General features: G+C 40.4%; 1 protein-coding gene across 14 annotated transcripts in view; it reads right to left on the bottom strand.

Moving 5' to 3' along the window:
• Positions 1–24,305, bottom strand: part of hspg2 (heparan sulfate proteoglycan 2) — a 530,612-nt gene that overhangs the window by 177,156 nt on the left and 329,151 nt on the right. For all 14 annotated transcript variants that reach the window (XM_087980629.1, XM_087980631.1, XM_087980637.1 and 11 more), the window contains 7 exons: positions 21,890–22,017; positions 21,193–21,279; positions 19,939–19,997; positions 17,951–18,115; positions 14,441–14,551; positions 12,832–12,932; positions 6,958–7,138 (listed from right to left, as the gene is read on the bottom strand). In XM_087980629.1, the coding sequence (XP_087836755.1) occupies positions 6,958–7,138; positions 12,832–12,932; positions 14,441–14,551; positions 17,951–18,115; positions 19,939–19,997; positions 21,193–21,279; positions 21,890–22,017 (832 nt within the window). The remainder of the gene's footprint in view (positions 1–6,957; positions 7,139–12,831; positions 12,933–14,440; positions 14,552–17,950; positions 18,116–19,938; positions 19,998–21,192; positions 21,280–21,889; positions 22,018–24,305) is intronic.

The following is a 24,305-nucleotide window of genomic DNA, read 5'->3' as shown; positions in this document are numbered from 1 at the left end:
TTTCATGCAGAGGGTGGTGTGTGCATGGAACAAGCTGGCAGAAGTAGTGGGAGCTGGTACAACTACAACACTTAGAAGTTATCTGGATGGGTACATGAATAGGAAGGGTTTAGAAGGATATAAGCTAAGTGCTGGCAAATGGAACTAGATTATTTGAGGATATCTGGTTGGCATGGACAAGTTGGACTGAAGGGTCTGCTTCTGTGCTGTACATCTCAATGACTCTAATTAGAGGGCTTTACCATGACTCCCCTAGTCCTAGCACCAAATGAATATTAGATCTGGTGCTTGAGTGTGTTGGACCCCTATCTGAGAAGAACTGCATCAATTGAAACCATCTCAACACAATGAATTTCACATCTGTGCAACCACTTGCAACAAACTACTCAATCTGTGTAAGCTGGACTCTGACCCTATGCAGGATGAACAAATTGGTGATTACATAATTCATAAACTGAAACACATCATACATTCTCTTTACTAATTAACCGTCCTAAATAAATGCTGAATGTTGCCTAAACATTTCTGTTGACCAAAAAAGTTCAAACTTCTGTTACAATTGGCCCACACTCACATTTTAAGTAGAAATTCTTTTGAATGCTGAAACTGATATTGGCTCGCTCAATAGCAATAATAATTGTTGCTGAGTGACCAGCAAGGACACCTAAGTTGGTACTCACAGCTAAAACAGTGTCAAACCTTCACTAGAATATTGTCTGGTTACCAACGTTTTCCAATATAATGTGGGCAGTTTAGGGAACCCATTTTTTTAAAATGGGAAAATATACAGTTTTTTTCGATACAGTGGTAATTTTAATCTAGCCCAACTGATGAAAACAGAGAGTTTGGTTTATTTGCTTTTTTTTTTTAACAAGAGACCTGCTCAATTGTATACTCCGCTACAGTCAAGCAAGAGCAATATCAGGCAGGATGTAATACTGGCACTTGGTCACGCCTTGGTAGGTGAGATTAAAGTTACCACTTTGTACGATTTATATTTTTCTAATAAGATACACAGCATTCATCAGCACAAGTTTAAGAATAGACATGGGCTATTATTTTAAATGCGAGGTAATAGCCAAAGAACACGATCCATTTTCTAACAGCAAATTTTCAGACCCTCACTGTTGTGCTACCTCCCCTCATTTTGTCAACACTTCATCACCCTAATTGAATCACACTAACTGAATCCCTGACACACAATTTTTGGCACCCAGGATATGATCTGCAGAGAGTTTCTGCTGTGCTAGTCTCTGTACAGAAAGCAGGCTGGCTCAACATTCATTGCAGTGCAGACTCAGTCCAGTATATCTGAAGTTCAGCATTACTTTGCTCAAGGGCTCAAACAAATGTCTAATTAATGCTTTAACAAATACATTACAAGACAATCCCTGCGCCTTGTAAAAGGGTTTGACGTACACAGCAAGTGAAAGTCGAGTTCTCAGTGAGCAGGGTGAAAACGGATGGCCTGCCTTTATTTTGATGCCAAGTAAATCAAATTAGCAAAATCTGTGTACAAACATTTTCTGAACCAGTTCCGGCAGGATGGATTTGTTTTTATTAGATGACAAAAACCCTTAATTAAGCCAGTTGGTTTTGTTAGTTTTTTTCAAATAATGAGTGCATTCAGAGTTAACTTGCAAACCTCAGTGATTGCGGTAAATGCAAAATTGTGTGCAGATTCACTGGTTGGGTTCAATCAGCTCAAGACTAAGTTTGTCTCTGCTAAATTGTCCTGTGTGAAAAGTGGTGTCAGCAACAACTGTGTAAAACAATGCAAAAACCAAAAAACCAGGGAGGGGGCCTTCTGTACTAGCAGCATCACTATCAGAACTTGCCAATTAGTCCCACTCCCCTACTTTTTCACTTTAGCCCTGCAAATGTATGTTCCAGTTCATCTACTTGTATTGCAGTGATAAGAGGCAGAAGATGGGGAAAGGAGATGGATTATTTTGCCATTTTCACACTTGGGCTCCTTGTAAGTATGTTTTTCTGTCACCAAAAGCTCATTATAAACACAAACATCAAAAACAGAAATGCTAAGAAAGAAGGCAAAGCAACAAATTACTAAATTTAAATGCAAAAAGAAAGGTAAAGAAAGTAAATTGCACATCTAGAGCACTTTATCACCTCAGGATATCCTGAAGTACCTCATAACCAAAGAGGTACAATTGCAGATGTAAAGTGGGTGACAGAAAAAGTACAAACAAAAATATTTTTTCATGTTCTGGATATATTTTAGGATTGGTTAGCAGCAGTTTATTCAGTCATGGTACCCCAATAGACTGAAACTTCTTTGCTAAACTCCTCTGCCCTCAACACTTTCAAAAACTTCTTTCAACCCTCTTGCTCTGCTCACAGATTGCTCCCAGTTTCACTTCCTTCTTTCATGGCTGCGAACTCTTCCTAAAGTTAAAATTCTCCGAGAGTTTATTGTACATAAGCAGACTTTAAGAAAGTCATCATTAATGGAATATTGGGTTAACAGCTTGCAGTAAAAAAAAAGCTGTTCCTGAAACTGGAACCGGCTCTTCATTATAATAGGGGAGTTGATTTCAATATCGCTGCAAGTCTGCTTTATTGAGAAAACCATCGGTTTAATTGCTGGAAAGACATATTTAAGAATAATATATTTCATGGGGGAGCTTTAAGAACAGCCACTGTGCAAATCTTAGCTTGGACTAAGGTGTCCGGTTTCCTTAATTAAATCTTATTCGCTCAATTCTGTTTCTGATCATAGCCCTTCACCGTGAACTATCCAGATTAAGTCAAGTATGACCATTTTCAACTTTGGAGGAATCTTTGCAAATTGGGTTTGGCAAGTCAGATGTTAGTAGATTAATTTACCTTATGAACTCTTGTGCAGAATATCTAACATGACAGTCTATCTCAGCTCTGAGGGTTTGATGAAACGTATTCAAATGGAGGAGTGTTCTGTTCATCTTAATGATTCAAATATGCAACAATGTTCCCTTACAGAGTGTGGTAATTTTTGGAATTTGGATTTCAGGATAGTGCCAGGTAGGTGTTTTCTGGCAAGGGTTTCTTTTGCTAAAAAAAAAAGCAAGATCAGACTGTCTTCCCAGAACAGTATTTAAATCCAACATTTTGTCAGAGAGCAAGTGACTGGATCCCTGTGATTTTAATGGAAGAATGTTTATAACGGTTCAGGTTTATGACAGGTACAGTTAACACATGGAAATACTTAGTTCAAAAAAATCTAGATTAAAATTTTGAAGGACACCAATGTTGAATTTAAAAACAGGTTTAATCTTACTCCGAGCAGCGGTTCAGGAAGCATGTTATCTTTGTAGTAAGGTTTCATTTTTTAAACTTTCAAACTTAATGTGAAAAAAGTTCATTGTAGCAGATTTGGAAATAATTCATTTTAATGTCATAGCTCATGGGAAATGAATCAATTAATTAAAAGCAAACAGTTGAGATAAGGGTGTGATTTCTCTGAACTCACAGCTCTCTAACAGTGTCTGGAAACAGTTGAGACTTTGCTAACGTTTCAAGTCTGGATGACTCTTCTTCAGAAATCTGATGAAGAGTCGTCTAGACTTGAAACATGAGCATGCTTTCTCTGATATGCTGTAATCACCAACAGTTTTTGTTTTTAGTACAGATTTGAACAAATGCAGTAATTTGCACTAGACTGAGACTTTGTATTTTTGGAGGTTTAAAGGTCATTATAACTATCTTCTATACTTAAGAAGCTTTTTAGAAGTTTCTTTATTTGTACAATGTTTTTATGTTGTTAAAGAAAATCTGTGTCCTTGTGTGAAAGTGTATCAGTGAATACTCACCACATTAACTAACAAAACAAACAAAAAAGATACATTAGGACAGATTTTATTCTGGGATCTGACTTGTGTGGTTCTACCCATTAGATGGGATCATCAAAATGTGCACTTCTAAAATGTTATCTGCCCTTTCCTTTAACTCGTTCTCTTCACTTGCTGTAAACTTTGCATACCCAAAAAAAGGACCATTGGATTCCTGCAAAACTCTCCACAGGGGTGGAGAAGTTTAAAATTAAAGCAAGCACCCAACTTTGTTTAAGCCTCACTTCAGAAAAAGTAGCAAAATCCAATGATACCTAAAGATCGGCTACAGTTCATTTGAGTACAGGTAAACAGGCCATCAGCAGCAGAACTGACAGTTAAACGACACAGATAATTATACAATTATTGCTTTAATAAAAATACACAAGATCAGAAGAAAAAAAATTCTACAACTTATCAGATTATTTAGTAGCACCAAACAAATGGAGAACAAGCACCTTTGGAATTTGAAAACTTCATTGAAATCCTGAAGGGAAATTTCTTTATCCTGGAGGTTCACAAAGTTAACCTGACGTGATTGTGTGATGCAGAAATCAAAAAGTCAACCCCAGTAATACTATATACTAGCACATTTCAATTGGAAAGATTAGAAACAATTTTGGATTGTAGTTGGAGAAAAACAGAGGAGCTATACTGCCTTATCTTCCTTGGTGTTGCTGTAGTAATTATAGGAGCATTGAGGAAAGAAAGTCTAATTCAAGAGCAATAGAGTTCTAAACATTAAACTGACAACACGATCCAGTGATATAACTTCTTAAAACTGTAAAACGCAGAGTATTTCAAATACTTAAATTATTAAACATAAATCAACCACTTCTACAAGATATGCTGTATCTGACAGCCTTGCGTATATATTACCAATGGGGCTGACTTCAACTTGATATCTGCTTTTACATTTTATAAGATGTGATTCTATTGCTAGTGAATAAACTTGCATTTCCTGCTTCCAATTGTCAATTTCAATGCTAAGTAGTCACTGCAGTGTTTGGTGAAATGTTTAAAGCTGGTAATGAAATCTTCTCATGAGTGGAGTCCAGCTTTTTTCCAAAATAAATATTTGAAAGCAGTCATTTGCTTTGACAGGGACAATTTTTCAAGCAGTTTCAAACAATGTCCATGATGGCTTATGAAATGGCAGATTCTCTCAGAAGCAAGGGGTCCAAAGTTGATTTTTGAATGCCAAAACGGCTCACTGCACCACCAGCATGTGACTGGTTACCTCATCAACCACAACTACCGTGGGGTCTGAACAGAGCATCAGCAGAAAGAGACCTCACACCAATGGAAAAGAACACCAACACCTACTGATACAACAGAAACACTGGAGAGGGAAAGACAGGGGGCTGAGGCACCTGCACTTTTTTATAATTCTATTATCTGGACTTCAAAATAATGCTGAGTTGAGAGGCTTGAGAAAAAAAAACATTGCAAGAAGAAAGCATGATGATTTGAATGGCCTCACTTACGTAACATATCACGAGACCTACCAGTGTTGTTAACATTAAATGAACACCACTGGAACCGCTATGGATGTGAGAAGCATGTGCAATCCAAAGATACCCCTTCACCTTCTCCCAGCCTGGATACATGGAGTACCAAGATCACTGGCTGGTACTGTGCCTATCATGACTCTGATGTCTAACATTCAACTCTTTACTATCCCAGTCTCCAAAAGGTAGAAGCTTTCATGTCACAATATCCCAACGTCACATTAACTATCCAGCAAAATGATCAATTGCCTATAACTGAAGTCTGTTATAACTGGAGGCGTAGTATTTTGAAAATTAAATGGCATTAGTCATGCAGCCAGTTTTTCAAACACTTGGAATTACAGAGTACTGCAGTTTGAGTTTTAAGTTGATTCCACTATCCCTAACAAAAAGTGATAAATACATAAAATATACAGTATGAAAATTATCTACAAGTTACAATTTGCGGTGCAAACAATGGTTACATAAGTTAAGGAAGCCAATTTGATAAAGTCAAAATATTTAAGCATGTATATTTTAGTTTTCACATTTTAAAGGGACACAGAAATTATTTTAATCACAAGGTTTTCCAATGTCATGAGCTCTGAACTCCATAAGAAATAGAACAGTGTGAGCTAATGTATTGATGTCCACGGAACATCACAGACCATGTCACACCAGCATTCAGTTATAGTCAGATTGCAAAACAACTACTGCATTTAGGGACAGCATAAGGTCATTCAGTCCCAACTGCCTTTACCCCAATCATGGCTGAACTGTGTCATAAATTCTACCAGTTTTGGTTTTGTGACTTCCCGACCTAGAAAGAAAATCTTCAGAGATTGCACTAACGCAATGATTCCTGCAGTGCTGAACCTCCCAGCAACGTTGCTTGCTTGCCACGTTAATGGCTCCAGCTAAGCACTTTAAAGATCACCTGCAGAGATTACCTCAGCATGGTCAATGGAAGTCCACAAGTGAGAACATTATAGAAAAAACAAATCAGTTCAGAGCCTTGAGGGGCTGCTCTGTTATTTCCTCTTTACTGTGCAATTCTGACAGAATGTTAAGACTGTCTTTACTGAAAGCTTTAGTAATTAGCTACCCTCTCTGAGAGCAGGCTATGTCCAAGAACTTGCATCTAGCTAACACTGCATAGAAAATGCCAATCATTTGCAACCATGCTGAATCTAACTAAAACTGAGCAGAACTACGAAAAATAAAATGGAGTGAATGTAAACAAAGGCAGCAAGCTAAAATAAAGTCTTCAGCTTTCCCTATGAAAGCTCCTATTATTTACTAAAATCAAAATCACTCACTATAAATATTCAAATTTTATTCAATTCATCTACGGTCAGACTGTACTAAAGGGGATCAATTAAAATAAAACAGGAAAAAGTGAAGACGTATTAGATTTGAAAAATCAGTATCACAGGCTGCAGGTGTAAAATTTAATTAGGTGAAGCAAGGGATCAACCACAGTATAGCGGAAGCAAAAGGTGTAAGGAGTACAGCAGAGGGACATCAAGGCAAAAGCACAGTGCTGTTTGCAGGTCAAAGGGCACAGGGAGGCAGATGTTGGAGTGCCATGCACCATGGGAGAAGAGGATGATGAGTACTTAATGGTGCAGATCACGAACCTGGTACATGTAACTCTGCTGTCCCCTCGTCCATGGCAAACATGTTGGAGCCTGTGCAGACGTAGATACCAGCATCCTCCAGGCGAACATTGCGGATGGTCAAGATTCCATTAAAGTCCACTGCGGTGCTTGGCAGTTTACCTCCGAGCTGTCGGGTCCACACCAATGTATACGCTGGAGACTGGAAATCAAAATGAAATGTCACGGTACAAATATTGTCAAACATATATCAAGTGTATAATCAATGCCATATTCACAAAACTTGTACTGGTAACAACGGCCACATTTTAAGTGAAGAATCATTATTGCATTGATGCTTTTCAAATTTAAGTAACAAACAAAAATAAAGTTTGGGAAAATCAGCTATCTCTCAGACGAAGCAAACTCAGCCTCAGAACTAGAGGGCATAGTCTTAGGGTGAGAGGGGAAAGATATAAAAGAGACCTAAGGGGCAGTTTTTTCATGCAGAGGGTGGTACGTGTATGGAATGAGCTGCCAGATGATGTGGTGGAGGCTGGTACAATTGCAACATTTAAGAGGCATTTGGATGGGTATATGAATAGGAAGGGTTTGGAGGGTTATGGGCCGGGTGCTGGCAGGTGGGACTAGATTGGGTTGGGATATCTGGTCGGCATAGACGGGTTGGACCGAAGGGTCTGTTTCCATGCTGTACATCTCTATGACTCTATGACATAGGGTCAAGCCCAACTTCAAAGATTTGATCTGAAAATTTAGGTTAACATCAAGGTGCAGTGCTGGAGCAGTATGACACTGTCCGAGATGCTGCCTTGTCGTCCACTGTTTTCCCTCTCAAATACCTCAACTAGTTCTCACAACACTGCTGAACAAACTGAAGTGTCTTGCCATACCTATCTTTCAAATACTACTTCCAAAAGAAATGCAATGTGGTCATTAGCTAATTGCTCTTTGGGGGATCTGAATACATTTAAATTAGCTGCTACAACTTTCTAATAGTGACTACACTTAAAAAGTACTTGGGACAGCCTAAGGTTGTGAAAGGTGCCATGTAAATTTTTTTTAACACCTTATTCCTATTCCAACAATTGCTCTCTACTGCTCAAGTCTCGAATAATTGTCTTTCTTGTAACTTATCTGAAGGACAACTTATTCAGTGCTTCTGTGTACTTTCTACCATCAGTACTTAGCCAAGTTTGCAAGAAGCTTCCCAAACAACACTGAATATCAAACTAACATTAGTGCTTTTCAGTTTACGAATGCAAGATGTAAAACTAAAACATCTGGGTGATTTTCATGTTTATCAAGTCTGGCACCCATAAATAATTTTATTCAAGCCTTTTGCACTGAACCCTGCTCAGTGGCCAGGATAACTAGCAGGAAGCACAGTGTTCTGTATCCATAAGGCTGCACTCAGTCAGAATGTTGACTTTGTTGAAGTGTCTGCCTGCAATTATATATGTTGTGGAGGTGCTGGTGTTGGACTGGGTTGGACAAAGTTAAAAATCACACAACACCAGGTTATAGCTGGTTACATGGTGAAGGAGCAGTGATCTGAAAGCTGGTACTTTCAAATAAACCTGTTGGACTACAACCTGGTGTTGTGTGATATTTAACTGCAATTATATATACCTCACGGTAGAGGTCATATAATTACAGCAGACCAGGAAAGAGTCTGCATACCGATCTGAACACAAAAGAACATTTCAAGAAGCAGCTCACTTCACATAGCCATTAGTTATGGGAGAGCAAAATTCCAAAAAAGAACCCATCGAATTCTTTTGCCTCTCATTGATCATTTCTGTTTCTCTCTCTCTATCCCTAACTAGTGCTGGGAGAATGAATGACTAATTTCCAGGAAACCAATTAGATTTAACTAATCTTAATCAGTTAAGAAATATAACAAGTTGCACAATACTCTACGCACATTCGCACTCTCTGACCATGTAGATATACATAGGCTGGGTCCTTACACTAATGCATATAAGATAAAGTCCTTAGTACAGTCATGACCCATGTCTTAACATGGCAGCATTTCCTAAATTATTGAATTAATATTCAAGATCAACTTTTGATATATTTAACAATCTTGCCGATTGCTAAGTCACACTTGCAGAAACTGTTTTGTCCAATAAATCAGCAGATGCAGCAAGAAGGTGGACTGGGAAAAGGACAAGAAATTCACAAATGAACATTGCAAAGGCAAAGCTGACAACGGGAAACGGACTGTAGACACAGGACACAGAGAAAATTAATCAAGATGTAATCCTGAGCTGCAAAGATCTCAGCACTGACGTTGCCATTACTGTGACAGACAGTCCTTTCCAGCATGGAGGAGAAATCACAGCATAGGGCCTCAGCCCATGGGGCAACATTAACTTGCTTCAGTTTCTTAGTCTAAACTGAAAAGAAAACTCCTGAAAATGGAAGGAACTTCCATTTCCACTCCAGTTATGTTGCAGCCTATGAAAACCAATCGGAATTAAAGTGTTAAAAACATGGAATCAATTTGGAAATTTAAATTCATAAACATTTGAAGAGGGGCTTGGGTGAAAATATGATTTTTAAGCTAAGATTTTTGCTCTTCACCCTGTATCTACAATACCAAACATCAGCCCAGATCTGAAGGCAGTCCTTAATAACATTGGTATGTTATCACTGCAGAGTCCACTCTAACCCAACACAGCATGCCACTGTGGTTAAACATCTTTTCAGTTAAAAAAATGTAAGTGTGCATGACAGAATGTCCTAACTCATGCTCTTAAAGTACACCACACAAAAGAGTTGCTTAAATATGTCACATTCCCTTTAATGGCTGGAATTCCTGTTTTGTAGGTGATCAGCAGCGAATTTGGCACAAATTGCACTTGTATTGAAAATCCTTTTCTTCATCCCCTTCCACACTCACATTTCCAATCAAACACATGTACATCTCAAATGCCATGAATCAACACAATTAGTGTAGAAACAAATTTTCTCTCCTGTAGACTGGAACTGCCATCATGTTAGGAGTTTAAGGCAAGGTAGATGACTGGGTGTTAGTGGGGTAGCACATTGGGGCCTGTGACCATAATTCGATGAAAATAGTGTTGGGAAAGGATAGATTGGACCTACAAGTTGAAATTCTAAATTGAAGGAAGGCCAATTTTGACGGTTAATAGGCAAGAACTTGCAAAAGTTGACTGGGGGCAGATATTCACAGGTAAAGGGATGGCTGGAAAATGGGAAGCCTTCAAAAATGAGATAACGAGAGTCCAGAGATAGTATGTTCTGGTTGGGGTGAAGGGCAAGGCTGGTAGATGTAGGAAATGCTGGATGACTGGAGAAATTGAGGTTTTGGTCAAGAATAAAAAGGAAGCATATGTCAGGTATGGTCAGCAGGGATCAAGTGAATCCCTCGAAGAGTATAAAGGCAGCAGGAGTATGCTTAACATGGAAGTCAGGAGGGCAAAAAGGGTATATGAGATAGCTTTGGCTTTATCATTATTCCAATGATTTAGTTTGTCTCCAGCACCACCTTATTTTTAATTATTTGTAATTATCTCTCTGACTCACTTAATCAGATTTTAGGTCATCCCTTTGTTCACAATGTCTAACACTCATGGTCACTTGCAGAGACTTATTATCCATTACTTCACTCACACCAGCTGGATGATCTTTATAGCTCTCTGCCCTTGAGCTCTCTGTCTATAAACTCTAAACCTGTGTGCTCATTTCTCTCACCACACCTGATGAAGGGCTGTGCTCTGAGAGCTTGTGATTTCAAATAGATCCGTTGGACTATAACCTTGTCCACCCCAGTCCAACACCAGTACCTCCACACAATGTATCATCAATAGCCACAGGTGAGGTACCAGAAGACTGGAGGTTGGCTAAAATGGTACCACTATTTAAGAAAGGTGGTAAATAAAAGCCGGGGAACTATTGACTAGTGAGCCTGACATCAGTGGTGGGCAAGTTGTCGGAGGGGATTCTGAGGGGCAGCATTTACGTGTCTGCGGAAAGGCAAGAACTGATTAGGGATAGTCAACATGGCTTTGTGTGTGGGAAATCGAGTCTCACTGATTTAATTAAGTGTTTTGAAGAAGTAATGAAGAGGATTGACGAGGGCAGAGCGGTGTCGTGATCTAAATGGACTTTAATAAGGCATTCAACAAGGTTCCTCACGGGAGATCAGTCAGCAAGGTTAGATTACATGGAACATAGGGAAAACCAGCAATTCTGATGCAGAACTGGCTTGAAGGTCAAAGACAGAGAGTGGCGGTGGAGGGTTGCTTTTCAGACTGGAGGCCTGTGAGCAGTGGTGTGCCACAAGGATCGGTAATGGGTCCATTGCTTTTTGTCACTTACATAAATGACTTGGTTATCAAGATAGGAGGTATGGTTAGTAAGTTTGCACATGTCACCAAAATTGGAGGTGTAGTGAACAGTGAATAAAGTTACCTCAGAATACAACAGGACCTTGATCAGATAGGCCAAATGGGCCAAGAAGTGGCAGATGGAGTTTAGTTTACGTCAATGTGAAGTGATTCATTTTGGAAAGGCAATTATGACAGGACTTACACACTTAATGATAAGGTCCTGGGAGGTGCTGCTGAACAAAGAGACCTTGGAGTGTAGGTTCATAGTTCCTTGAAAGTGGAGTCCCAGGTAGACAGCCTAGTGAAGAAGGCATTTGGTATGCTTGCCTGCATTGGTCAGTGCATTGAGTACAGGAGTTGGGAGGTCATGTTGCGACTGTACAGGACACTGCTTAGGCCACTTTTGGAATACTGCATGCAATTTTGGCCTCCCTACTACAGGATGGATGTTGCGGAACTTGAAAGGATTCAGAAAAGATTTACAAGGATATTACCAGGGGTGGAAGGTTTGAGCTATAGGGAGAGGCTGAATAGACTGGGGTTATTTTCTATTGAGTTTCAGAAGCTGAGGAGAGACCTTATAAAATCATGAGGAGTATGTATAGAGTGAATAGCCAAGTTCTTTTTTCCAAGATGAGTCCAAAATTAGAGGGCATATGTTTAAGGTGAGACAGGAAGATTTAAAAGGGACCTAAGGGGCAACTTTTTCCACGTAGAAGGTGGGGTGTGTATGGAATGAGCTGCCAGAGGAAGTGGTGGAGACCGATATAATTACAGCATTTAAAAGGCATCTAGATGGATATATGAATAGGCAGGATTTAGAGGTTTGTGGAGGTGTATGTGGGGGAGGGTGTGTGACGGTGGGGAAGTGTGCTGGCAAATCAGACTAGACTAATTTAGGATATCTGATCAGCATGGATGAGTTGGACCAAAGGGTTTCTTTCCATGCTGCACATCTCCATAACTCTATGATTAATTTTAAAGAGTGACAACTCGATGCAGTTGGATTCAACAACTGAAAATGGGCTTCAATTCAGTGGAATAAGGCTTTTAAAACTCTGCCAATTGACCACTTGAGGCTAACCAGATTTTAAATAACCAAAAATTACTTAAAATGTATTCAAAACTATTCTCCTGCTATACTGAGGTCAGTCCCTCAGTAAATTAAGAAAATGCATTCAGAACTTGCTGTTTAGTGTTCAAAGCCCAGTTTAATTTCTGCAGTCACTGTGAAGTCCTGAAAGCAAGTGCAATTATTGGAACATCCTGTTGACGATTAATTCATGGTCTGTTTTGAGAGGGAGGGCTGTTTTTAGCATAGCATTGTTTAAACTAAGGCAAAAGACCACAAAATCTCTTGTAGTGTTGAGAGACATTCCTTCAGCTTTTGTGCCATTTATGTAATAACTGGACAAATTGTGTCAACACAAGCAATGAATCAGATAGAAACTCTATGCAATAGTTTTCATTACCCATTGCAGCTTTGTTTGAGCACCAGGTTATCACATTGACTATGGACTAGCTGTGAGATTGTTACCTGACTCTTTGCTGTGCAGATAAAATTAACAGTGACACCAGATCTCACTGTCTGTCGTCTCGGTTCTTCCACAGTCACGGTTATGGCTTTGAAAGAGGGGACTGAGGATAAAACAAGGAGAAGTACATGAAAGATACATCTGTATATTTTCAGCCAGAGCAGCAACATCAACACAATATAAAGCTCCCATTTGAAAACAATCGGCAAAAAACATAATCGTTTGCATTTGGCGGATCTGAAGTTGTAAATAATTTGCAAACAAAGAAAAGTCTTTCATGCAAAGGGAAAAGGAATTACAATGGAATCAAACCACATCAGAAAACATTACTCTGTTCCAGTTTACGTAAGTACGAAGTAAACCTCATAATGAAGAAGTGATGCTGTCATTTGGAAATAAGTCTAGCAGAGTTCAAATCATCCCACATTGCGCATTCTGAGATATTTATTAATTCAAATTAATTTCATACACAAGAAAATGTAATTTATCCATTTACCAAATTAATAAATTTAAGTAAACCACCATAAGAAGCCTTTTGTACTCAAACAAAGATTGAATTAATAAATGCTTTAAACCAAGTCACTTCTGGTTAGGAGCAGTGAATTATTCTCTTTTTGAAAAATAGTTTTAATATGCCTGTCTCTGAGTGCAGAGAGTTTAGCACGTCACAGGCTCTCCCCTGATTTTATTGAACTGCTGTTTTGAAACCACCAAGATGAAGGGACTGAGTGAACAGGTGAACTACCTCTGAAATAAATACCAAGGTTCACCAGACTGAATCCAGGATTGTAATATGAGGAGAGATTCGATAGACTGGGCCTGCATTCACTTTAAAATAATGAAAGGGGAACTCATAAAAATTATAAAACTCTGACAGGGCTGGACAGAGATATTGCTCCCCTTGGTTGAGGGAAGGGTCTAAAGTGAGAGGTCACAATTTCAGGACAGAGGTCTATTTTGAACTGAGATGAGGAGAAATTTTGTCACAGAGGAGATGGTGTTTCTCACAGAAGTCTCTGGGAAAATCTATTTTAGAAAAGAATAGATTAACTTTGAGGCACTAACGGCATTGAGGTGTATGAGGAGACAATGGGAATATGGTGTTCCGATAGAGGATCAGCCACAATCATATTGAATGACTAAGCAGATTCGATAGACTGAATAGCCTGCATCTGCTCTCGTTTTCTATGTTTCAGCGTTTCTAAATTCTAGGTGGAGCAGCAGCTCCTCACAAATACTGTCTCTTCCTCTGATGAGTCCCTCTCGAGAGTGAATTTTCAGGAAAACTTTGAGAATGATGGGGATGAATTTGTTCACCATTCCACCCTATCCTGCACTCTAGGTGCTGATACACATATTTCTCGTGAAACAGCACATTTATTTCAAGCACAGATGACTGTGTCTTCTTCAAACTAATTAGGGTACAAGAAAGTAGGGAAAACTATCAAATGTTGGAGATGAACAGAGGTGCTGGACTCCAACAAGAGCTTTAGTCGCCTGGGAACTATGAAAATGAGAGATATAGATATTGACTTATTTCTTCGCTACACCAACTTCAGAGTATAACTTTACTGGATTTTGATGTAGATTTGCAGTTGTTTCTGGACTCACCAGTAACTATGATTTCAGCCTGACTTGAATTGGTGCTTTGTATATTCCGACAAGTACACACGTAAATTCCAGCATCAGATGATTTAATTTCTCGAATCACCAGCTCTTCACCTGGTAGAGAAGAAGTCAGAGTAAGTATTAATCATGTCCTTTAGGGAAATGTAAATGGTTTGTTCTTAAAAATTCATTCAGCTGCACACTACTAACAGTCAATGGATGCAGCTGGTAAAATAATCAAATTTCATGTTATGTTTATTCTTCACAACAAAGATAAATGGCTTCAGTAAAAATCAGCACTGCAAGTTTGCTAGTGCTTAGAACTGTATCTGCCCTGGCAACACAAAAATGATCATCACAAGTCGCATCACTAAGCTAAAAACCTTACATGCTCCACGTGAATTCTGCGTACTTCTTTTCAAGTTTGTCCTTTTAAGAAGTTAAATATGAACTCCAGTTATCACTTCTTAATCCTGGATTGTTCAATCAAGTGTTACTATAAATGTGATCGAAAGAAGTGGACTAGCAAATCCCTTACAGCATAGAATCTTTAATAAACACAAGTGAAACAATTCTGACCAAAATGGGTACACAGTTTGTAAGTGGAATCCAATGCTAAGCAAAATTATTGCAATATTAACAGCAATAACTATACCTATAATCAATAACTATATCTATAATTTTCTATTAACTAAGACACTGGAGGAAAATACAAAATACCAATGGGGAAATAAAAACATCCTTTGTGACAACTAAAGCTTAAGTAAATCACTCTTTGGTTATGAAATAGAGATGCCACTCTCTAATAATTCAGATATTTATCCTGAACTAAAAAGTAATCACCAAAATAACTGTCTTCTATACAAGCTTCAAAAATTATCTCTGGCTTTGGGCACTCTTCCTCACTATTACAAAGTGCCATAGTTATTGCAGAACCAACCAATACCAGCTGATTGGGGTAGACAGCTGCCATTAATTGTTCTTTCTATACTGGGTCTAAAGACCTGATTGGTTTAAAATGGCAGAGGGTAAAACACTACTGAGCCTTAACAAGATTGATACAATAGGTACGTACTATATTGACCAGCGTGACATTATAACTAACACTGTCAGGAACCAGAAATGACATGTCTGCCTCCATTGGGATCTGAGGCGAGATTCCACATTTCTAACTTTTCACATCATCAGGCTGGGGAAGGTCAACATAGTTTCCAGCATTAACTCTTTCAGAACCACGATGCAACACATGATAATACAGGAACATCCTACAACCCTCACAATGGAGTGTGAACCCAAGTCATCTGGAATTGATGGAATTAGAGATGAAGGATGCCTTAACTGCATGTCAGAGATCCAGGATTTCAGAATTTCCCACAGTATGTAGGCCAGCTCATCATTAACATGCACAGTATGTTATTGTAAAAACTCACCTTATTCAAGTGAATAACAAGAAAAGGCAGGGAAACACTGCTGAAAAGAGCAGTGGAGGAGGTCTGAAATGAATGTGTTTCAATGTAAGAAGTATAAATAGGCAAGCTACATGAATTTAGGGCTTCGGTGACGACTTGGAACTATGACATTATTGCAATTATGGAGAAGTGGCTGAAAGAGGGACAGGACTGGCAGCTGAACATCCCAAGGATTTACAGGTTTCTGGTGTGATAAAAAGGGATGGGGAAATTGCATTACTAAGGTAGGATACATCAGAAGACTTGTGCAGTGAGGAAATACGAGTAGAGCTCAGGAATAGCAAAGGTGAAATCACAATGCGGGGGTACTCTACAGGCCGCCCAACAGCCAGCGGGGGATGGAGGAGAGAATACATAGACAGATTTTGAAAAGACGTAAGAACAGCAGGGTTGTGATGGGTGATTTTAATTTCCCCAATGTTGACTGGGACTCACTTTATGCTAGGGATTTGGATAGGGCAGGATTTGGAAGGACATTCAGGAGGGTTTCTTGACGCAATATGTAAACAGTCCAACCAGGGAAGGGGTTATACTGGACCTGGTTTTGGGAAATGAGCCCAGTCAGGTGAGTGAAGTTTTAGTGAGGGTGCATTTAGGGAGTAGTGTCCATAATACCTGAGTTTCAAGATACTCATGGATAGGAATAACAGCAGTCCTCAGCTGAAGGTGTTAAGCTGAGGGAAGGAGAACTACAACACTATTAGGCAGGAAATGGAGAATTTTGATTGGATACAGCTATTTGAGGGTAAATTCACATCATATATATGCGAGTATTTCAAATGGCAGTTTAGATTAGATTAGATTCCCTACAGTGTGGAAACAGGCCCTTTCGCCCAACCAGTCCACACCGACCCTCCGAAGAGTAACCCACCCAGACCCATTTCCCTCTGACTAATGCACCTAACACTATGAACAATTTAGTATGGCCAATTCACCTGATCTGCATGTCTTTGGACAATGGGAGGAAACCGGAACACCCGAAGGAAACCCACACAGACATGGGGGGAAGGTGCAAATTCCACACAGTCAGTCACCTGAGGCTAGAAGTGAACCTGGGACCCTGGTGCTGTGAGGCTGCAGCCACCGTGCCGCCCAGTGTTAAGAGTTCAGGAGCGGCATGTTCCTGCGAGAATGAAAGATAGGTATGGCAAGGTACAGAAACTGTGGATAACCAGGCACATTATGATCTTGGTCAAAAAGAAAAAGGAAGCATACGTAAGGTCTAGGAGGATGGGAACTGGCGAAGCCCTTGAAGTATTTCAGGAAAGTAGGAAACAACTTAAACAAGGAATAAGAAGTGCTTAAATGGGGTCATGAAAAGTTATTAGTGAACAATTTTAAGGAGAATCCCAAAGGCTTTTGTACATAAATAAAAAGCAAGAGGGTAGCCAGGGAAAGGGTTGGCCCACTCAAGGACAAAGGGAATCTATGTGTGTAGAGCCAGAAGAGGGAACTGAGATCCTAAATGTGATGGCATTCACCCAATAGAAGAAATTGGTGGAGGATAATCTTAGGGAAGTGAGTGTCACATTTCTAAAAGAGATGTGTTTAATAGAGATGTGCAAGGCAAGTTCTTCACACAAAGGGTGGTGAATACCTGGAACGTGCTGCCAGAGGTGGTGGTGGAGGCAGACACAATAGCAGCATTCAAGAAGCACCTGGACGAATACATGAATAGGAAGGTAATAGAGGGAGACAGATCCTGTACGTGAAGGCAGTTTTAGTGTGGTAGGGCAAAATGTGTCGCCGGAGGTTTTGAGGGCCGATCGCAATTGTTCTTTGCTGCATTGTTTTTTGTTGTTTTGTTCTTTGAATCAGGATACAACCTGCTAATGATGGTGAATTTTGAGTGCTCTTAGACATAGTATGAAATGTTAACTAATTATTGATCTCCCACAAAGTATAAAAACCCCCATACATGCACTGCTTGGTAATTCACCAGGAAGAACTGACAACAGGAAATGTACGTTCAATGCAAGTAAAGACTGCAAACCCAGCTTAAACATTGGGCAAGTCACAGGAGAGATTCTTGATGCATTGGTACCTTGTTCCCTCTGCTGAACGCGGTTGGATAGAGGATGACCGTCAGCTCTGCTCCAGTAGTAGTAAAATGGAGCCTGACCAATAACCTGGCACTTCAGAATCACATTGCTGCCTTGTTCCACTGTTGTTCTCCGAGGGATAACAGTAACCAGGAAAGGATTGCGATCTAAAGACGACGGTAAGTTTAGTCATATCCATAATATTGAACTTAATCTCACAAGATACATGCTTTATCCAACTAAAACAAGACCAGTGTCAAATCCAACTGATGTAAAACATTTGTTTTTTTTCAATACACTTCCGTTGCCTTTACTGAACCCATAGTTTGGCAGTTAGTCCAAGGAAATTCCACTTAAGCGCTGAGATTTTTTTGATTGTATTCAGTCACTCTCCTATAATGCACTGCTTTTTAAAAATGTTGTGCTTAATGTAATATTTTAATTACACACTATGATTAACAATTGGATCACCCACAATTAGATTAGATTCCCTACAGTATGGAAACAGTGCTTTGGCCCGACAAGTCCACACCCACCCTCCGAAGAGTAACCCACCCAGACCCATTCCCCTACTCTACATTTACCCCTGACTAATGCATGTAACACTATGGGCAATTTAGCATGGCCAATTCACCTGACCTGCACATCTTTGGATTGTGGGAGGAAACTGGAGCACCCAGAGGAAACCAGACTCTAGGGAATGTGCAAACTCCATACAGTCGCCCAAGTTGGGATTCGAACCCAGGTCCTTGGCACTGTGAGGTAGCAGTGTTAAAAACGGAGCCACCGTGCCGCCCCAAGATCCAAGTGTGAAAGACAGGAGATGCCCAATCTGTAGCAGAGCGAAGTGTAGCAAAATACCTGAAGGTTTCTTACCAGATCATGTTCCAGCTTCACACCCACACACTGCTGCTAAATCCCCTGGGACAGCAGGAGAGTTCAAATTGCTGGATCTCAACGTGTGAACCATCGTTAGTTAATGGAAACTCCCAGATTAATTCCATCAGTAAGAACATTTAACAACCTAAGCACCATCCTGGACAAAGAATCCCATGTGTTTGGCTCTCCATCCACCATCTTCAACATTCACTCTATCCATCATCAATGCACAGGGGCAGCAGAATGTATCACTTAGCAGATAGCAATAACTCAGCAAGGTTTCTTCAACGTACCCTCCCAAACCCAGGACCTGAACCACCTAGAAATGTGGTGAGTTGAATGTATGAACAGGAAGGTAAATGGTCAAAACATTAATCCATGAAGGAGGGGAGTAAGGATGGGGCATAATGCAGTTCCACATAGGGATGGAGCTCAAATATACTGAAATATTAAAAGAAAACCAAAGGGAACTGTAAATGGGCGATGTCAATGTTAAAAAATGCATACGCCATCAAACTGTTGAACATGATGGACTGTAGAATAATGAGATACTATGTGAGTATCATTGCATTTACTGCTTAGAAATGCTGATAACCTCCAGCTTCTGTAAGCTGCGAGAGAGAGAAAGAGAGAGAGAGAGAGCGAGAGAGCGAGAGAGCGAGAGAAAGAATGGGAAAGTCAGAAGCAAGGACCTGCAGTGGGGCTAAAACTGAGAATACAATTAGCAGGTGGGCTTCATATTTCCAAGGGACCCGCGATCAAGAATAGACTTTGTGGTTGTATTGTTCAGAACGACTGAAGGAACCAGATGTTTTCTTAATATTGATTTTCCGAAGCAGCAGAGAGAAATCTGAGAGGAAGTTGGTCCAGGTGTAAACAGTTAATTTGAATGTGCAGACTTCCAATTGGTTTCGGAGGCACACCCTGTATTGGAGACTGCCTTTGATAACTGCAAATCTACATCCGGGGCTTGCTTTACCAAAAAGATTCTGAACACAAATGGTCAGTCTAGAGATTCCCTGCGTACTCACTATGCACAAACGTTCCATGTAGATAGCACAAAAATATACATCCAAACCCCATCATCTCCCAGGGCTTACTGCCAACATACCGACTGGATAACACCTCTGTCCTGGAATTCTTGGGTTGCCAGAATACCCCGGGGAACAACTGAAAACAAAGTCAATAAGATTCCCGTCAGACAGAAAGTAATAAGTACAGTGTCAATGCTAATGTTCAGTAAGCAATGAGTCATTCAATAGGATGCATTACACCAAACTAATGCACAGTTAACTTCAGAGTTACACATTCACAAGAATTAATGCACTTCTTAACTCAGTTTCTAGGGTGATAACCACAATGATAACCTTGTCTACACAGCCCCTTAAGGCATCAAGTTGCTCTCTGTAAGCCCAGTTCTAATCCATCAAAATTGTTGGATTAGATTTATCATTTTCACATGTACTGAGATACATGGAGGCTATTCAGCCCATCGAATCTGTTCTTGGCTCTCTGAAGGAACTATTCATGTAATATCCACATGCCTCCTCTTAACAACCCTGCGCATTCTTTATTTTCAGATAATGATTGCAATCAAACAGTCCTGCATCATCAGGAAAAAGAATCAATTACAGAATCAATGGCCTTCATCAGAAAATGGATAGCCAAAAATTCAGCTCTTCTCCCCTGTGCTCATGCACCTGACAGGATCAGCAAATCCATAGGGAGCAGCATCTCCCAGGCTTAAAGAATGCTCAAAACTCCCTGTCTGAATCCATCAACAGTTGGGGGAAATACTCCATGCAGGCCCGTTTCTGGGAAAACCTTTGTCCTAGAGAGCAGGACTGGAACCAGGACGTCAGATGGAGTCTCAGCAATCCACATGCGAAAGCAAAACATAACCCTATGGCTCCACTCCAGCTTGTTGCTGGCACCTTTGAAATCCTTCGACTGGAGGATGGCTGGTTTGGTGACATGTGCCCAGAGCCTGGATACCCTGTGGGTACGTGAAAACCAACTGAAGCAGAGAGACCAGTAGCACAGCCTAGCTCATCAGCACACCATTTCTGGGCTTGCACCTCAGTTTCTCCTCCTTGAATTCCCTATCTCTCCACACCCCAGTCCAGGGCAATGGGGAAATGTGGATGAGATGCTGATATCCTGGATAATAGAAAGTGGTCAGAGACTTGGGACAAGAACAGGGTGTGTGTCTTCATTCAGGCAGGTGGCACCTCTTGGGGACAACAATGAAGGATATCAGTTCTTGTGATTCAGAAGGTTGACAGATGATTGTGTAGAGGTTTTCTGCTAATTTCTACTTCAATTAGCACTTGAGGAACCCCGAGTAATGATCCAATCCACTTACCGCTCACAGTACTGGCCTGTATAGCCAGGGAGACATGCTGTACACCTGTACCCACCAACTTCGCTACTTTCACAGGTAGGAGAAAACCTAGCAGAAGACAGAAAGTGGTACACAACATGAAAGGTTTCAAGTTATAATGTCCATGATCTACACAACTTATAGCTCCACCCATATGGGTTATGAGTTTTCTGTGTTTAACAGTGTTACTGTCGGCAATAATGATCAACAGCTAAAAGGGTGACTAGATACTGCCTGCTAGGCCCAGAGATGCTTGGGCATCACCCACTTGGTGGCCTTGGCCCCCGGTACCTCCCCGAACAACCCCCAGGTAGCCCCACATTCATCCCTCCAACGGTGTCTACTAGAGACCCTCAAAAAAGTACAACTGAAGTATTCACATTGCTATAAATCTGTCAACAGTCAGCAGGTGCAGAACATCTGCAGGAAAACAAGAACCAATATTTCATACTGCAGCTCTCTTCCAAACTCAACAAGTCTCATCACAATGACAGAGCCGTGGTCAGAAATTCATGGCCCCGTGGCAATCACTGAGATACAATTAAAACAGCTACAACTTAAACCTCAAAACCATACAAAAAGCCCCATGAACATGATTATATATCGCACATAAACATGGAGCTACAAATCTCTGACAGCAGCACAATACATCAACAGTCTTGTGAAGTTGGCAACTTACTGGTTCTCTTGAATTGTCAATGGACAGGCACAAGGTTGGCAGTCTGCTGCTGTACCCGCAGTGGCATCTCCATAATAACCAGGGGCACACTGATCACAGAAATCCCCAGCCGTGTTATGTAAACAGTTCTGTTTAAGAGATTTTATATATTTTAGAAACAAAATCGTGCTTCAGTTCAAGACTTTCTACATTAGGATTTGTGATGAGAGTTAGTCAGTGTATAAATATCAAGATCCACATGAAAGAAAATCAATGCTTAATTCTATTCCACATAGCGATCTACTACATAGGTACTGCACTTAACTCAGCAGGTCAACATCTTCACGTCTTCCCATCACCAGTTGTAAAATGATTCTGAGGCAATAATAAGGCTACCAGGGGGTGAAACCTGCCCAGTGTTATCACCAAGGCTCACAGCAGAAAGATACACTGGGGAGGTAATGAAGGGCACTAATCTTTTGGTTGGCAGGATTTTCCCATGAGGAGCCTGGGTCAAGTTAGCTCAAGTTTAGAAGAGGGAGAGGACATCTCATTACAGCATACAGAGTTCTTATGGGACTCAATGTTAAACCTGGCTTTTCTTTTGAGGGGTGGGAAGCAACTCAGTTAGTATTGAGGTGAGAAGGAATTTCTTCACTCAAAGGGTAGTGATGTTTTGGAATTCTCTGCTCCACGGGCGTGGAAGACTCAGTCATTGAGTATAAGCAAGGGAGAAATTATAAATTTGGACATATTAAAATATCAAGGAATACAGGGATAGTGCAGGAAAATGATACAGTCAGTTCTTGTATAACACAATGGTTGTGTTCTTGTGCAACCCTGCATTTTAGAAAAGTCGCGCTTTAGAAACAGTGCTCGAAGAGTTGGCAATATAATCGTGTTACAGTCAACACATGTTTTAAAAGTTTGCGCTTCAGAAACAGCATCCTCAACTTGTTAATCTGGTTACAGCAAATCTGTGTTGATGAAATGCACGTAATAGCAGAACGACCTGTACTGGAACTGATAATCAGTGTGGTCTTAGAGAACAATTGAACAGGTTTGAAAGGCTGAATGGCCTTCTCCTACTCCTATTTCTGATGTTCTAAGGCAGCTCACCACCACCTTCTCAAATAGGAACAAATGGTAAATACTGGCCTCATCTACGATGCCCAATCTCATGGGTAGAAGAAACTCAGAACAAGGGATAGTTCATTATTAACTGCTTGAAGTTAAAAGGAAAATAAATTCATACATAGTATATATTCATTCTGCATTAGTACCCAAGACAGATTGATCCACAATGCTGTTTGGAAAGGAATTCCAGGATTTTGATCTAGCGACAGTGAAGGAATGGCGATATACTTCCAATCCAGGATGGTGAATGGCTTGGAGGGGAACTTGCATTCCCATGTATCTGCTGCCCTAGTTCTTCTAGATGGAACTGGTCATGGATTTGGAAGGTGCTATCTTAGGATCATTGGTGAATTTCTGCAGTGAATCTTGTAGATAGTACACACTGCTATGACTGAGTGCTGGTGGTGGAGGTATGGATATTTGTGGATGTGGTGCCAATCAAGCAGGCGGCTTAGTCCTGGATGGTGTCAAGCTTCTTGAGTGTTGTTGGGGCTGCACTCATCTAGGCAAGGGGAGAGTATTCCATCACACTCCTGACTGTGCCTTGTAAATGGTGGACAGACTCTGGGGAATCAGAAAGTGAGTTGCTCACTGCAGTATTCCTAGCCTCAAGGAAGCTTTCTCATATCCTGCACTGGGTCAGTCAAATCTAGAGCTGTACGTCCAGAGGTTTCTCCACAGCAGGAATACACTGCCTCACGCTGCCCTGTGAAGTCGATGGCAGCCCTTGTTGCTGGGCCCTACACACGCTGTCCATTATTGGGTGGGCCTCTCTGCCAAAGTAATGTGTTTTGATTCTGCCTTCCAGGGTAAACAAATTCAAAGAATATATAAAACAGCTTTCTTCACAAAAGATACAGCTGCTCACACATGTCGATATTAAAAAGGGTAAAAAAGAAATGAGTTGGAAATGATCAAACAATTTCATCTTTTTAACATATAAGTTTACAAAACATTCAGAATGTAGAGTTGCCTGAAGATAGTCAAGATCATATTTCATTTGCATTGTCTCTACTTTCGAGCTTCAATGCAGTTTTCCAACTGAAACAGAGTCATTTTGATCTGGTTCTGCTTCTCCACTAACACCCGAGTACTGCAGCCAATATATTTGCTTCCTGCAGCCGTGAATATAATCCTGCTTCCCCAGGGAAAAGTGCTGTATTTAATCTTTACAGCTGTTTCATTCATGGAAAGGAGGCGGAGAGCTACGATAGGCTGAAAAAGCTGTGTTTTACAACAGAATCGCAGGACACTGCAGTCAAGTGGAGCATTAGAATCACCTCAACCCTGCTGGGCTTCA

This window comes from Chiloscyllium plagiosum, unplaced genomic scaffold, assembly GCF_037043375.1.
Source record: "Chiloscyllium plagiosum isolate Xiang-an unplaced genomic scaffold, Cpla_swu_hap1 HiC_scaffold_37, whole genome shotgun sequence".
NCBI lineage: Eukaryota > Metazoa > Chordata > Chondrichthyes > Orectolobiformes > Hemiscylliidae > Chiloscyllium > Chiloscyllium plagiosum.
Note: the sequence above shows the minus strand (reverse complement) of the source record. Positions and strands in the feature narration are given on the sequence as shown.